This window comes from Lontra canadensis, unplaced genomic scaffold (assembly GCF_010015895.1).
Source record: "Lontra canadensis isolate GAN:19392208 unplaced genomic scaffold, GSC_riverotter_1.0 scaffold1, whole genome shotgun sequence".
Taxonomy (NCBI): Eukaryota; Metazoa; Chordata; class Mammalia; order Carnivora; family Mustelidae; genus Lontra; species Lontra canadensis.
Window position 1 is genome coordinate 131,778,337 of NW_022630995.1, and position 16,907 is coordinate 131,795,243.

The window sequence follows — 16,907 nt, forward strand, 5'->3', positions numbered from 1 at the left end:
AACACTAAGATTTCCAGAGGGATGTGTCTGATAGGAACCTTGAACCCAGGGTATTGAGGACAGACGGGATGTGTGAGATCTGAGGGAAGAGGAGGAAATGGGCCAGAGCTTTGCTGGACCTTAGTCAGCAGTATGCCAGTGTCGTGGGGCCAGAGGTTGGTCAACTTGGAGAAAGTGAAGAACTGAGGCTGGAGCTAGCTTGGGGCGAGGGGAGGGTGACAGATAAAGGGTCAGACCATGGAGGGGGGTCTTGCGGGCCCAGTAAAGGATTTGGGTAACTGAGCACTCTAAATCCTGCACCTGTGTAAGCAGAGGCAGAAATGCCGGGAGCATGGTTCCCCCACGCTCCAGGTCACATGGCCATCCTGAAGTGTTTACAAGTCTGAAACTCAAAAAGCTATAAAATAAGTCTTTGATAAATTAGGTGCAAAATGTATTTGGCAAAACTTGTCTGACATGAAACTTTTTATAACCTATAAAGGATGGTTTTAATTATTTTACTTGGTTTGGGTTTCCCATCCCAAAATATGCTCTTTCACAGCGTAAGAATTTTTTTCAAGCTAATTACTTTCGAAAGACAGCAAATGCTGGAGAATCCTTAAAAATAGAATAGATTTTGCCCTTTTGTGAGGGAAATTTAAATTCCTCAGAGAAATACCCATTTGTAAGGGTTTCTTGATCTCTATCAGGAAGAGGGGCAGGACTAAATCTCTGGAAACCCTTATCTTCACAGAGTAGGAGGAGTCAAATCTGCCTAACCTTGACCTTGTTTACTTTCTTTGCCTGATAACTTCAAACTGGCCCCCACCCCCAACATCTTTCGTCTAGCTGGGGATGGTTTCTAAGGTGGTGGCTTGGGCCATTTTGGGGAGTTTTGCTCTGTATCTCCCTTGTGTACAGGATGTATGTATATTATAAAAATTATGTTTGTTTTTTTGTGTTAATACATCTTTATGATTAGTGTGGAGTCTTGGCCAAGAACCTAGGAGGATAGAGGGAGAATTGTATTTCCTCCCCTCTAGGACCAAAGATGAAAAAAGCAAATCAAATTTGGTATATGTGAATTCTGAGCCATCAGAGAAACTGTTTCAAGCTTCAAAATTGAGGTTTCCTTAAATTCTGTAATCTCATAAGACAAAAATTTATAGTGTTGTTAGAGTCCTACTTACCTGATTCTGAGAGTTTGGGATTATAGGGGAGAACAAATTCTCTGTCCATTTAGATTCTATGCCTAGTCTAAGAATTGAGGTAGAATAGATTAACAGGAAAAAATTTAATTATGTATTTGTGCATGGGAATGTCACAAAGATAGACTCAAAAGACCACCATGAGATTGAGACTTCATACCATCCAGAGATCAGGAAAAGAGCTAGGGCCTTGGGACTTCTGGCATTGGGGAGATAACTCCTAGGAAGACGAGTGAGGAAAAAATCTGTTGGTAAACAAAGGTTGTTACGTTACACACATAAGTTTCTTACATGAAAAAGTTCTCTCTAGTAATAGCTCTCTTTTTACTAAGGACCTCATATAATGTAAATTCCCTATTTATAATTCAGATTTCCCCCACGAATGGGGAAATTATTTTTTGAAGCCAGTCAAGATGGAGGTAAAAGGCCATTCCTGATTGAGTTTTGATTGCTTTTATCTCTAAATAATTCACATACTGATGGCATGTAAAATGAATTCCTCCAAGGTACACCAATAGGTGACCAAGGCTGTGCCTTAATTTGGGTGTTACACATCTTCCTCTTCCAGAGCTCATGAGCTTTCCACAACCCAACTTGGGGTTAATGGGAGGTTGATGGGATGCAGAGATTGTGGTACCGGGTGGGTAGGAATAGATGGGGCATAAAAATAAAGGCATGGGAACAAAAGACTGGGGTTAGTAAAGGATAATCAGACTAGACACTGGTAAGTGGGTAGGACCCCCTGAAACAAATCCAGAGATTTTTATTTTGCTTTAAGGAAGTAGTATCTTCTCTGTAGTAATTAATGATGTGAGGAAACAGTTCTCCTGGGAGAGCTGCTTATTAGCTTGGCTTTATTTTCTATTTCCAGAGGCTGAAGAGTAGTTGTCTAGCTGAGTTGTGACTGGCTACAGACTCGGAGGAGCTCCTGGTGGCAGCTGGAATTAAAAGGCCTGAAGATCATACTTAGGAGATTCCAGTAGAGCAAGGCTAGAGATTTTAGGATTCCAGGTCTCACTGTGGGGCCCACGCTCCTGAAGAAAACCCACCTCAGTCCAGGTCTTCATTCACAGCCCAATGGCAGTCCCAGCAGCCCTGGCAGGACTCCAGGCAGAAGCCAACTGTCCCGTCTGTCTGGATTACCTCAGAGACCCCGTCACCACCGAATGTGGGCACAACTTCTGTCGCTGCTGCATCCAGCGGTCCTGGGCTGATCTCAAGGACAGGTTCCCGTGCCCCGTGTGCCGTCACGCATGCCAGGAGAGGCACTTGAGGAGCAACACCCAGCTGGGAAGGATGATTGACATTGCCAAGCTCCTCCACATCACCAGGACCAAGAAGAGGAGGCCAGAAGAGAAACATTTGTGTGAGAAGCACAACCAGGTCCTGACCCTCTTCTGTGAGGAGGACCTCGAGGTGTTGTGTCCTAAGTGCACACAGCCCCCTGACCACCAGGGCCACTTGGTGAGGCCTGTGGAGGAGTCCGCCTCTCATCACAGAGACAGGCTCAGCCGTTACATTGAGCCCTTGAAGAAGCAGATGGAAAATGTTCAGAAATTAATAAACATTCAAAGCAAAAAACCCTTAGAGCTGAAAGAGAAGGTGGAAAATCAAAGGCAGGAATTACTCTCTGAATTTGAGTGCTTGAAGCAATTTTTAGACCGTGATCAAGAAGCCGTTCTTTTGAGGCTAGCTGATGAAGAGAAGGACATTCAGCAGAAACTCAGTGCGAACATCACCGCATTTTCAAACTACATCTCCATACTCAGAGGTCTGCTTAGTAAAGTAGTTGAGAACAGTGCGCTGTCTGAAGTGGAATTGCTGTCACAAATTAAAAATTTCTACAGAAGGTCTGAGGATGAGATAAGTCCATCAATTTTCTCAATCCAGTTAAGAAGGGAAGGCTGCAGCTTTCCTCCCCAGTATTCTGCTTTGCAGAAAATTATAAACAAATTTAGAGTAGACATTATCCTAGACCACGAGACTGCACACCCTAACTTGATTGTCTCAGAGGATAAGAAATACGTGACGTTTTCAAAGAGAAAACAGAGTGTTCCTCATTTCCCAAAAAGGTTTACAGCCAACACAGTTGTCTTGGGTTTTCCATATTTTTATTCTGGCAGGCATTACTGGGAGGTAGAAGTGGGAGACAAATCTGAATGGGCTGTGGGGATTTGCAAAGACTCCCTTCCCCCAAAGGCCAGGAGATCTCCGCAGGCCTGGCAGGGCTGTTGGGTGATTCAGCGGCAGGAAGATCGGTATGAGGCGGTGGGAGCCACGGCAACCGTGCTGCTTTTGGCTGTGAACCCCAGAGGCATTGGCATTTTCTTGGACTATGAGCTGGGTGAGATCTCATTTTATAACAGGGCTGAAAAATCTCACATCTATACTTTCACTGACACTTTTACTAGACCTCTTAGGCCTTATTTTTATGTAGGACCTGATTCAAAACCTCTCAGGATCTATATGGGGACAGATTGTGAATGAAAACTGCCTGGATCATCTTCGTAGTTAGTTTTAAAGAATGGAAGGTGGATGGGCTATTGTATTAATATGCCAGTAAAGCTAATCTTTCCACTTCCCCAGTTTTTTTTCTTTCTCCGTTTAATCCGAGAAGAAAGTTTGTTTCAACAATTCTCTAGAAAACAGTAATGCCTCTCTCCAGGAATGTCACAGGGGTTTGCTGGGTCTGTAGGTGATTAAATTTGTCAAAATGTAGACGGAGTTTGCAAGGGACTAATAACCAAAACAACTGGTCATCTTCGCCTCAGCTCTGAATTTGTGCTATTAAAACATTGTGCTCAGGGCGTGTGGGTGGCTTAGTCAAGCGGTTGCTTTCCGCTCAGGTTATGATACCACAGTCCTAGGATCAGGCCCTGCCTCGGCCTCCCTACTCAGGAGGGAGCCTGCTTCTCCCTCTCCCTTTGCCTGCTGTTCTGCCTATTTGCGTGATCTGTCAAAAAAGTCTTAAAAGACAAACTGCTCTTCCTGCCATGTACAAGTTGCGTACTAGACAGGAGCTGATTGTAACCTTGGTTTTCTCTAAGTGCTCAATTTGAAGGGGTTGGGGGGTGGGCATCAGAGAGAGCCTTTAACATACCAGGGTTTGACAGCTTTTCCCCTTACCCCAAGGGGCCAGCTGCTGGTGGCACTCGCTACATCTGCTTTTTTAGAAACCCTTTACATAGTTTTCATTTCATTCTAAATTGTGCTCCCCCTTTTTTAAAGATTTTATTTATTGAGAGAGAGCACAAGTAGGCTCCCCATTGAGCAGGGAGCCTGATGGGTGGCTCGATGCTGGGACTCTGGGATCATGACCTGAGCCAAAGGCAGACCCTTAACGATTGGGCCACACAGGTGCCCCTAGATTCTTTGTTCTTAGGCATTGTGTTTTATAACATGGTGACTTTGACATTGTGGAGAACTGGTAAGTCTTAATAATAACAGATATAGTTAGACACCATGCCAGGGAATAAAATGGATCACCAGGTAGTAAAAACTACTCAGGAATGATGGCATATTTATTTTTATTCAGCATTTTCTTACAAGTGTATCTAACTTGTACTGAGCCCTGACTGTGTCTCAGGAAACCGTTTTTTCAAAGCAAATGCTGAGTGGAAGGCTATGCTGTTAAGGATGCCTGCTCCTGTTTAACTCTCGGACACTACTAAATTCACCAGAAGGACCTAGCTTCTGCTCATTTTCTATGATGGACTTAAATTAATTACAAGATAATACTTACTTTGCATGACGATGAAATTTTATATGTATGTGTGTATGCTCCAAAGTTTCATATCTTTCCCTGTTTTGAATTGTACATCATTTCCTCTTTTTTTTTTCTTCTACCCAAAATCTTTATATTTTTTAAGAAAATAGACATAATGAATGTGTGAGTCATATTTTAGAGCTTGATTTGAACAATTGAAAAAGACATTTCTGACTCAGGGAAGTGGGAATACGGTGGCATGTTAAAGATATGCTCAATATTAATACATGATTCAGGAAATGTTCTTATTAGAGATTCTGGTGAAATATAATCAGTGCAGTTTTGTTTTTATAATTTATGAAGAACACCAGAAAAAGAAAAAAAAAGGGAGGACAGAGTGCAATAAATGAAGCCATATGTGACAAAATGCTGATTAACTGTGGAATCTAGGTGATGGTGTATGGACATTTCACTTCATGTGCTTTTTCTATAACTTACTTTAAAATAAAAAGAACAAGCAAAGGTGATTTCGGTTTGTGTTCTGGGGTAAGGTCTCTGGTCCCACCTGAAGTTTGAAAGGGTGCGTTTGCAGTTCAATGAACCTGTTTATTCCTGCATCTTGTCTAAAGTAGTTACGTGGATTTTGGCTAGTTCCAAGTTTCATGAAAAACGTGCTGTTACTGAACTACAAATATTAACTGCCCATTTCCTTAGAAAGAATGTAGATTGGATATCTTTTTTTTTTTTTTTAAGATTTTATTCATTTGACAGACAGATCACAAGTAGGCAGAGAGAGAGAGAGAGGAGGAAGCAGGCTCCTCGCTGAGCAGAGAGCCCGACATGGGGCTCGATCCCATGACTCTGGGATCAATCCCATGACTCTGGGATCATGACCCGAGCTGAAAGCAGAGGCCTTAACCCACTGAGCCAACCAGGCGCCCCAGACTGGATATCTTTTGAGCAGTTACCTTTGAGGTGCGTGGCCTGATGGGCCTGTCTGTTCAAGTGGGCACTCTCTGTTGGCTTTATGTATTTTTTTTTTTACTGCAGTAGTATGACAAAAGATGCTTTTCATCTTCTGTTGTCTGTTGCCTAATTTTATATATATGAATTATGATGAACTTCTCAAGATTACATTTTGCTGTCCTTTTGTTTTCAATAGAACAACTTTTTTTTTAGAGAGGGAGATTGCGGGGGTGAGGAGGCAAAGAGGGGAGAGACTCTTAAACGGGCTTCATGCCCCCAGTGTGGAGCTTGATCTCAGAACCCAGAGATTATGACCTGACGTCAAGAGTAGGACTCTTAAACCAACTCTTAACCTACTAGTGACCCAGGCACCCCTGGACAACTTCTTTGGCAAATTCCCTGGTAATATAACATGGTTACTCCAATAAAAAAAATGATAGGCATATAGAAATTATTGGTGTAACCTTCCATGTACACACACACACAGTGTGTAACATTTTTGTGTATAATTATAGTGATGACTAAATACATAAACAGTATATATAAAATCCTTTTTATGTGAACTAATTTGTAATAAGGCCAATATTAGGGGCAGAAAGATTGGAAGAAAGCAGACTGTAAGGAGCCACCCAAGTATATTAGGATTTAAGTACAATGGGAAGCCACTGAGGGACTTGAATCAGGCAACTGGGTGCAGTCAGATTTCTCACTGGCTATATCACTCTGACATTCAGATTAGTGGTGTGAGTTGGAGATCGAAATTGAGGAGTCCTCAGTAAGTGCTTAGAAACTGAAGCACTGGGAGTAGGTAAGAAAACTTGGGAGAAAGGATATAGTTTGAAAATGATAGTTCATAGGACTTGCCGAGAAGCCATCAGAAGACTGAGGAGCAAGAACTAGGAAGATAGATGGAAGTTTATTTTTCCTCCCCTACATGTGTAGAGGGGTCCTGAGTAAAAGATGAGAAGACTACCTTAAAATTTAGAGGGAAAGAATGGAATACAGAACACAGGAATATTTAGTCTTTGACCTTGACAGTTAATACCTTGACTTAAAAGGAACGTAAAGAGGATGTGTGGTGTGGTGTCTAAATGGGGTGTCTCGATCAGATGGGGGCCCCTAAATGTGGGGTGAAAGTGGTGGTGGGAGGTGAAAGAATTCACCTGAGGTGGAACAAAGAAGTTGATTGAATGCAGTGCTAGAGAATGGCAGGCAGGATTGCTGTTTGCCAGGAGGAAGTAAGGGCTGGTGAAAAGGTGGGGACAAAGAGGATCATCCCTTTTTTGGTTACTGCCTAGTTGTAAGTAGCTCATGGGTCAGTAAGAGCCTGTGGCTATTTTGAGGTGGGTTGCCCAATGGGCCTGTTTATTAGGGGAGCGGGGGGAGGGTTGCTGTGGACACTTTCTACATTCCATCGCCCAAGCCTGTTTGCTTAAAAGCAGCCTCTACAGATGAGATTGGGTCTATTAAGTACATTATAGAAGTTGAGGAAGTTCCCATCTGATAGGTTCTGTTTTTAATCTACATATTTTCATTTTAATAATATTTACGTAAAAATCTTTCTTGGTGGGGCACCTGGGTGGCTACGACAGTTAAACCTCTGCCTTTGGCTCAGGTCATGATCTCAGGATCCTGGGAACGAGCCCCAAATCGGGCTCTCTGCTCGGTGGGGAGCCTGCTTTCCCCTCTCTCTCTGCCTATCTCTCTCCTACTTGTGATCGATCTCTCTGTCAAATAATAAATAAAATCTTAAAAAAAATAAAAGTAAAAATAGATAAAAATCTTTCTTGGTATAAATTACTGAAAGACACTTAAAATTTTGTGGATTCTGGCTTCAGGTCACCTCCTCCTTCAACCCTTCTACCTTTCATTCTCCCATTCCACCGTTACACAATCTTTACAGTATGAACTATTAAGTTTGTTTTATATCTTTCTGTCTTTTTTTTTTTTTTTAAGATTTTATTTATTTATTTGACAGACAGAGATCACACGTAGGCAGAGAGGCAGGCAGAGAGAGAGGAGAGAGGAGGAAGCAGGCTCCCCGCCGAGCAAAGAGCCCGATGCAGGGCTCGATCCCAGGACCCTGGGATCATGACCTGAGCTGAAGGCAGAGGTTTTAACCCACTGAGCCACCCAGGCACCCCTATATCCTTCTGTCTTGATTCTCTCTCTCACATGCACACACAATTTTTAACCTAAGTGGAATGCCACAACATTATACAATTATGTTGAACAACATGCTTCTTTCACTTAACAATATATTAGAGGCATTATTTCATGCTGCTATGTGTATATACATAAATTTTTTTTTTAATGTTGCTGAGTGTTTCATGCCATGAATCTATCATAACTTCTTTAAGGATTCACCTACTGAATCCATTTCATTTCACATACTCAATATGAAAATAATGAAGTAGGGGCACCTGGGAGACTCAGTTAAGCATCTGCCTGCGGGTCAGGTCATGATCTCGGGGTCCTGGGATTGAGTACTGCATAAGGCTCCCTGCTGTGCTGAGGGGCGCATCTGCTTCTCTTTCTCCCTCTCCCCCCCCATTCATGCTCTCTTTCTCAAGTAAAATCTGTAAAAAAAAGAGAAAATAATGAAGTAAACCTGCACTCATACAACTTTTCACACATGAATAATTTTGTAGGAAAGGTGGAGTCAAAATTACTAGGTCAAGTTACCATTTAGAATGTTTTCCACCTATTTGACCATTATTGATATATCCATTTGTGCATACTCCAGCTAAAATTGGTATTGCTAATCCCACTCTTGCTACTCTTTTTAAATTCAGTTAACTAATATATAATGTGTTATTAGTTTCAGAGGTAGAGTTCAGTGATTTATTTATTGTATATAATACCCAGTGCTCATTACATCACATGCCCTCCTTATTGTCCGTCACCCAGTTACCCCAGCCCCCCTTTCTCCCCTCCAGCACCCCTCAGCTTGTTTCCTATAGTTAAGAGCCCCCCCACCCTTTTTTTGGTGCAAAGTGGTGGTTTGTTAAAGCATGGAGGCAGGACCCATGGGCAGAAAGAGCTGTTGCACTGGGGTTGCGAGGGGTGGCTAATTATACACTTCCGGGGTTGGGGGAAGTAAGGAAAAGGGAGGTTTTCAAAAGAACTTTCATATTCTAGAGGACCTACAAGATACCAGAGGCCCCGCTATTGTCAAGTTAAGATTGTTTTCCCCTCTAGCAAGGCATTAACATTAAGATAGTTGGGAGATTCTGGAAGAATGTCACACTTGCCCCACCCAGGAGTGTGGCGGGAGAGGGGGAGGTTGCAGGGTGTCAGCCTATGCTTTGTCCTTAGCTTGCCTTCTGCTCCCTCATCATTTCCCTCCTGAACAAATTTGACCTTGAATCTTTAAGGTTGTTGTAGGTGGAAGGTTTCATCTTCTGTAATGTCTTCCTGACGAAAATGGGGTATAGAAATGTCCCTAGCTATGGGTCAGTATTGGTCAGTTGGAGAACATTTAGGGGAGTTATGAAAGGGGAGGCAGCTGAATCCAACACCATCACCATATATGAACCTCTAGTTGAGTCTTAGTTTGTCTCCCTCTCTGGCAGTATACCCAGTTTAACTTCTATTCCCAGATAGGTAATAAGGTCGAACATTGGGGCGCCTGGGTGCCTCAGTGGGTTGGGGCCTCTGCTTTCGGCTCGGGTCATGATCCCAGGGTCCTAGGATTGAGTCCTCATCAGGCCTTCTGCTTCAGCGGGGAGCCTGCTTCTCCCCCTCCCCACTGCCTGCCCTCTCTGCCTACTTGTGATCTCTGTCAAATAAATAAATGAAATCTTAAAAAAAAAATAAGGTGGAACATTTTTTCACATGATTTTTGGCCACTATGTTTGACCTGTGGGCTGCGTGTTTTTTGCTTTCCTTTCTAAAATCTTAAATATAGGGGGCATCTGGTGCCTCAGTTTGGGTAAATGACAGTCTTAGTTTTGGCTCAGTAGGATCAAGGTTCCCTCCCATGCTGAGTGTGGAGTCGGCTTGTCCCTCTCCCTCAGCTCCTTACCCCTCTCTCTTTAATAAATAGATAGATAAATAAATAATCTTAAAAAAAACTTAATGTAATATTTGAATAGGTATAAAAATCAAGTTTCAAAATTCAAGAGGTAGAAAAGGATTATACAGTTTAGTCTCACTCCCACTCATCTCCTAGCTACCTAGTTTCTTTCCCCCACCACGGGTTGGCATAGGAGGACTGTAAGTTCCAACTCAGGGTGCCTGGGTGGCTGCGTTGGTTAAGTGACTGCCTTCGGCTCAGGTCATGATCCCAGCGTCCTGGGATCAAGCTCCACATTGGGCTCCCGGCTTGGCTGGGGACTGCTGCTCCCTCTCCCTTTGCTCCTCTCCCTGCTTGTGCTCTTCTGCTCTCTCCTCTGTCAAATAAATAATCTTAAAAAAAAAAAAAAAAGTTCCGGGAGGCCGGGTGGCTCAGTGAGTTAAAGCCTCAGCCTTCAGCTCGGGTCATCATGATTCCAGGGTCCTGAGATCGAGCCTGATGCTCCTTGCTTAGCAGAGAGCCTGTTTCCTCTCTCTCCCCCTCTCCCTGCCGCTCTGCTTACTTGTGCTCTCTCTCTAGCTCTCCATCAAACAAACAAACAAACAAAAAGTTCCGACTCTGTCCTGTGATTGGTCTTCCAGGCAACCAGCCCCTTTCCTTAGGGGATTTCCAGAAGTCACCTCCACGACATTAAACTCAGGTGTGGTTGAAAGGGGCTTGTTATGAATAATAAGACACTCCTTTCATTTTTGTGGCTCTGGGACTATTCAGAAACCCGCTTAAAGACTAACTGTTATAACAAAAGATGGTTCTAGAGCTTTTAGGAAATATCAAGGGTTTTGGGAGCTCTATGCCAACTACAAATTTCCCTTTTTCTTTTTTAAAAAAATATTTATTTATTTATTTATTTAGAGAGAGAGATCACAAGCAGGTAGAGAGACAGAGAGAAGGGGAAGCAGGCTCCCCGCTGAGCAGAGAGCCCGATATGGGACTCCATCCCAGGACCCTGGGATTGTGACCCGAACCAAAGGCAGAGGCTTTAACTCACTGAGCCACCCAGGCACCCCCATATTTCCCTTTTATAAATCATAAATCACAGTCTGACATTAATTGTAAATGTATCTTTTTAAATATTTTATTTACTTATTTGTCAGAGAGAGAGAGAAAGAAGGCATACAGACAGAGCAAGTGGCAGACAGAGGGAGAAGCAGATTCCCTGATGATCTGGGAGCCCGACACAGGGCTCCATCCCAGGACCCTGAGATCATGACCTGAGCCAAAGGCGGAGGCTTAACCAACTGAGCCACCCAGCCATCCCTGTAAATATATTTTTTTATCCAGTTTTTTGTCTTCTTTTGGTTTATTCATCTCATAAGAGGTTTGTTTTGCAAGGGGAAATTCAAATTTTTATGTAGTTAAATATGTCAGGTGGTTCATTTATGGCTTCTATGCCAAACTTCAAAAAAGTTACCTTACTCTGAATTTTAAAAACCTCTCCCATAATTTATAGTACTTTCACAGTTTCATTTTAAATAGTGAAGTCTTTGAGTCAGCTAGGATTTATTAGATATGAATTCTAAGGTAGAGATATAATAATCTGTTAACCTAAATAAAGGGGTAAACTGAAGCAAGCTCAAATTACCAGAAATTGAGTTTATCTGGGAATAGCAGAGGAACTTCAGTTCAGGGAATGCAAGTTCTAGCAAGCTACAGGTGAGTTTGTTAAGGATTTGGGACATACTGTATTTATGGGCAAGGAGGTTGGGGGGGGGGGTCCAGCTAGAGTTCAAACAATAAATTCATTGGCTTAAGGATGGGGAGAGATTCTTGGTGGATGTTCATTGGTTAGGAGATAAGTCTATCTTCTGAAAAACAGGCATTTATGGGAAATCAGTCTCAGTTCTTAAATTCCATGCTTCAAAAGGTTCTGAGGTTCTCCATTTCATATCCTCCAGTTGCATTTCAGATGGAAAGCCTTTCACAAGCCCATTTTTTCCCCGATGGTTTACCTCGTTGTCTCAACACCATTTACTGGATGAACTTTTTAATGTTTTGTTTTGTTTCAAATTTTTAAAAATTTATTTGACAGAGAGAGACACACAGTGAGGGAGGGAACACAAGCAGGGGGAGGGGGAAGAGGGAGAAGCAGGCTTCCTGCTGAGCAGGAAGCCCTCCGTGGGGCTGGATCCCAGAACCTCGGATCATGACCAGAGCTGAAGGCAGATGCTTAAGGACTGAGCCACCCAGGTGCCCTTTGGTGGTGGTTTGACGTTCCATCAAAAAAGCCCCATTAAAAAAATGAGGCTCAAACGATCAACGCAGGAAGCTTTCAAACCTTTAAGACAAAGAAACAATACATTTATGAAAAATGGACAAGACAAAGGGGTTTGGGCTTGGGGGTAGTGAACTGGTAAAGAAGTAACAAGGTTCAGGGGCACCTGGGTGGCTCAGTGGATTAAGCCGCTGCCTTCGGCTCGGATCATGATCTCAGTGTCCTGGGATCTTTGCTCAGCGGGGAGCCTGCTTCTCTCTCTCTCTCTGACTCTCTGCCTACTTGTGATCTCTCTCTCTCAAATAAATAAATAAAATCTTTAAAAAAAAAAAAAAAAAGGAGAAGTAACAAGGTTCATTTATATAGTCTCTAGCCCGGAGTGCCTGGGTGGTTCAATGGGTTAGGCTTCTGCCTTGGGCTCAGGTCATGGTCCCAGGGTTCTGGGATCGGCCCCGCATCGGGCTCTGCTCGACAGGGATCCTGCTTCCTCCTCTCTCTCTGCCTCTCTGCCTACTTGTGATCTCTGTTAAAAAAAAAAAAAAAAAAAAAGAAAAGAAAAAAAGAAAGAAAGAAAATCTCTATAGTCTCCAGTCCAAAATCCTATCCCTGGTCATATGTGTGTCTTCTACCCTCCTGCTACAGGGAGGACACTTTTCACTGGGGAGATTTCTAATCTCCTGTCAGGGGGACAGAGGCGGGCAAGGGTGTCCCTGCATTTGCTGTTTCTCAAGTATCTTTAATTCAAAATAATAAGTCAAAGTGGCATATTTTGGGGTGATAGAGTATAAACCCCTACAAGGGTAAGGGAGATAGAAAGTACTGAGTGTGGGGAAAGCTGTAGTTTTAAATAGTGGTCCAGAGCAGGCCTCACTGAGAAAGTAACATTTTACAAAGACTTGAAGAATGAAGGGTATATGGGAATTGATCAATCCAAATAGATGGAACAGCAGCTACAAAGGTCTGAGGTGGGGCTCACAATGGAAAAACCACAATGTAGGTAAAACAGTCAGCAGTGGGAGAGTAGGATGAGATAGATGAGTTAAAGGTAGGAGATGGGGTGGATTTTCTAGAGCCCTGGAGGTCCCTGTCCAGCTTTGGTTTTACTGAGATAAAGGGAGCCACTAGAGTACCCCAATCTGATGGATGTTTTAGAAGAATTTCTTTGATATTTTATTAAATACTGATGTTTTAGGAGGGTGTGTGAGGGGTTGGGGGGGGTGGACTGTGGCAGTTAGAAGCTAGAAGACCACTTAAGAGACTATTAAAACAATCCATGTGAAGACGATAGCTTCTAGATCGGTTTTAAAGGAAAATTCAGCAGGATTTGCTGAGAGACTGTGTATGGGATGTGAGGGGTAGAGGAATCATCACCATGGAGACAGGGAACAGCTCTGGCAGACAGTCCTGCTCTGGACATGTTATGTTTGAGGTGTCTTGGACATTAGAGTTCTAGATAAGGCAGCTGGGTACATAAGCCTGGAGTTCAAGACCCGGCTGGAGGTACACATTTGGGAACTGTGAGATTGTAGACTGTATTAAAGCCACAAGATAACCAAGAGAGTGGGTACTGATAGAGAAGAAAGCGGCCTAGAGACTGAGCTCTGGAGTACAAGGAGAAGAAAAGGAACCTGCAAAGGACACAGAACAAGAAGCCAGTGGGGTCAGAAGACAACAAGGAGTTTGCAGTTGTCTTGAGAGCCAAAATGAAGAAGATTAATCATAAAGGGAGTGCTCAGCTGAGTCTACTAGTGCTGACGGGTGAAGGAAGAGGAGGAGAACTATGCCTTCATCCCAAGCTCCAGCAACACAGAAGGGCATTCAAGAACAGTTTCAGTAGAATACTAGGGTGAAAAGTGAGACTGATTTAAAAATGTGGCGAGAAGAATTAGACACAGGTTTCCTTGGTTTATAAATGAAACAGTTTTCCTTAGGAAACCCAGGGCAGGTTTTGAGATTTTTGTGATTTGTGATTGTCATATATTGAAGGTTTATTTCCTTAAATATTTATAAGACCTACAAAACCATCTCTGATCAAGTTGTGAAGTCACTAAAATAAGTCTTTTCTATAAAATGGGAAAGAAGAACATAAAGTTCATTTCATTTGCCATTTGATTTTCTGAATGGTTACAGTACACATAAGTTAAAGTTTCTCTGTAAGTCACTTTTTTTTCTTTTTTTAAAGATTTTATTTATTTGAGAGAGAGAAAGCACAAGCAAAGAGAGTGCGAAGAGAGAGGGAGAAGCAGGCTCTCCACTGAGCAGGGAGCCTGATGCAGGTCTCCATCCCACTTGAGCCGATGAAGGCAGATGCTTAAGGAACTGAGCCACCCAGGTGCCCCCTCTATATGTCACATTAACATAAGGGTGCTCCAGGAGGCCTAATTTACAGAAGAATAATCAAACTCATCAAACCCAATGGTCAGTTTATTTGTCTATTGTGTTCACTTCCACCTTCCCTCTACCCCTCCCCTTACCCCAACACCATCCTTAGAATGTAGACTCCAGGAGAACAGGAACTTTCTCGGTCTTTGACACCTGAATTCCCAGCACCTAGCACATGGTGGGTAATTAAATGCTAAGTGTTAAATAAAATAAAATGCATGTTATGGAGACATTTTTTGCTGTAACTACTGGAGGGTACACAGAGGCATCCTGGAGACAGAAATACCAATAAACCTCCTACAATTCACAGGACAGCCCCTCACAACAAAGATTGTCCAACCTGAAATGTCAGTAGTGCCAAGGTTGGGGAATGCTACCTTAGAGGAAAGAGGAAAAAGAATTAGCTTGATTCCTGTAAGACTTGGGTTTGAATCCCTGGAAGAAGAAAAGGGCCTCCAGCAGCAGCATTCACTCCAGATACAGCTGGCTCTCACACAAGAAAACATCTGATGTGGCTTGTAGGGATTCACTGGTATGCACTTTGTCACCCGAGCTGCAGCAGATAAAATCTAGGCTGCAGTGTAGGAAGAGAACATGGCAGAAGAACACAAAACAATGAAATATCTCCAACAAACAGAAACTGAGGACTATCCTGGTAAATAAAGGAATATTATGCTTGTTAAGAAAAAGACTATCCCAGAAGAAAAATAAGCAAAAGACCTGATCCATACATATCACAAAGGCCTGATAAAAGGCCAGAGAAATATGGAGGAAAATGCTCAACGTCATTAGTATTCAAGGAAATTCAAGGAAATGCAATGAGAAACAATGATGTATTTTAATCCATCAGATGGGCTAGAATGATACAGACTGATAATACCCACAATGGGTGAGAACACAGGACTGCAAGCAGTATTGGTACAATTCCTTGGCAGTGGGATTTCAAATTATCTTTTTCCTTATATTTTTCAACAGTGTTCTTCTAAAAAACGAGCTTTTAGCTTCTAAGTCATGATGCTATTGTCATCTGAAATAAAATCCCCAAATTATAGAAATACATATTATACATATATACATAGACTTTCAATGTCACTGTGCCTGCCCTAGTTCAGAGCCAACTCTTTCTGCCACCTAGCTTTCCTCCTCCTTGTACTGTAATTGGATCCTCCTGAAAATAAAACCCACTCTGTAACTTCCTTGCTTGAAACTCTTCAGTGGATCCCATTTCAGGGGACCCCTCAATAGCATCAGGGCACCCTCCTAGATCTGAGACTATCCAGGTTTCCTCCCGTGTCCTCCCTCATACTTTTTTTTTTTTTTTTAAGATTTTATTTACTTATTTGACAGAGATCACAAGTAGGCAGAGAGGCAGGCAGAGAGCTAGGAAGGGAAGCAGGCTCCCTGCTGAGCAGAGAGCCTGATGTGGGGCTGGTTCCCAGGACGCTGGGATCATGACCTGAGCTGAAGGCAGATGCTTTAACCCACGGAGCCACCCAGGTGCCCCACTCCCTCATTCTTTTGGTTCAAACTTGACACAGTGCTTGTAACCTTTGTAGCTGCCTTGCTTGACTCATTGATTTGCCTGGAGTTCCTACAGCCCCTTCCCTACTATGGTACTGGTACTCTGACCCGAAGTTCCAGTTCCTTGGGCTGACAGCCATTATTTCACTTAGCACAGAGCCTAGAAATCCTAGTCCCCTCCTTCCTCCTTACAAACCAGGGTCATCTTAATTTTTTATCTGCTGTACTAGCACACCACCTGCCTGGTGAATAGAATGCTTAACATTTAAAATGCTTTGTTCATTACCCTGTTTTCCTGGTTTTGATACCTTGTTTCATTTTTCTTATTGTTTGATATGTTCATTATTGAGTTTAGAAAAGTCTTTGTGGTTCTACAGACAGCAAGCAGAATCTGAGTATGCCAACTTTTTAACTATATCTTTCTTTGTAAGCCAAAGTTCATCCTATAAACACTAGAAACTGACTACAGACCCCAAGTGAACTTAAAACCAAGAATCATCTCCTACTGGTGTTTTCCTTATTTATTTATTATTTTATTTATTATTTTAAAAAAGATTTATTTGACAGAGATCACAAGTAGGCAGAGAGGCAGGCGGTGGGGGGGCGGGGGAAGCAGGCTCCCCGCTGAGCAGAGAGCCCAATGCAGGGCTCAATCCTAGGACCTGAGCCAAAAGCAGAGGCTTAACCTAACACTGAGCCACCTAGGTGCCCTGGTATTTTCCTTTTTAAAAGGAAAATAGCTGAAGGCTGTTGTGGGAGGTCATTGAGAGGACATGACTGCCAGTTCACCCACAAGCTGGACTTGGGCCATCAGAGGCTGCTTACCCCCTCCCCTGTCCTTGGAATGTATGTTCT

At 42.8% G+C, this 16,907-nt stretch overlaps 1 protein-coding gene across 1 annotated transcript; it reads left to right on the forward strand.

The window, feature by feature from the left end:
* The first annotated feature begins 2,227 nt into the window (after positions 1 to 2,227).
* LOC116871193 (putative tripartite motif-containing protein 75) lies at positions 2,228 to 3,676 on the forward strand. Its single transcript, XM_032863741.1, has one exon. The coding sequence runs from the start codon at positions 2,265 to 2,267 to the stop codon at positions 3,672 to 3,674; it is 1,410 nt and encodes a 469-aa protein (XP_032719632.1). The 5' UTR covers positions 2,228 to 2,264; the 3' UTR covers positions 3,675 to 3,676.
* Positions 3,677 to 16,907: the final 13,231 nt, after the last annotated feature.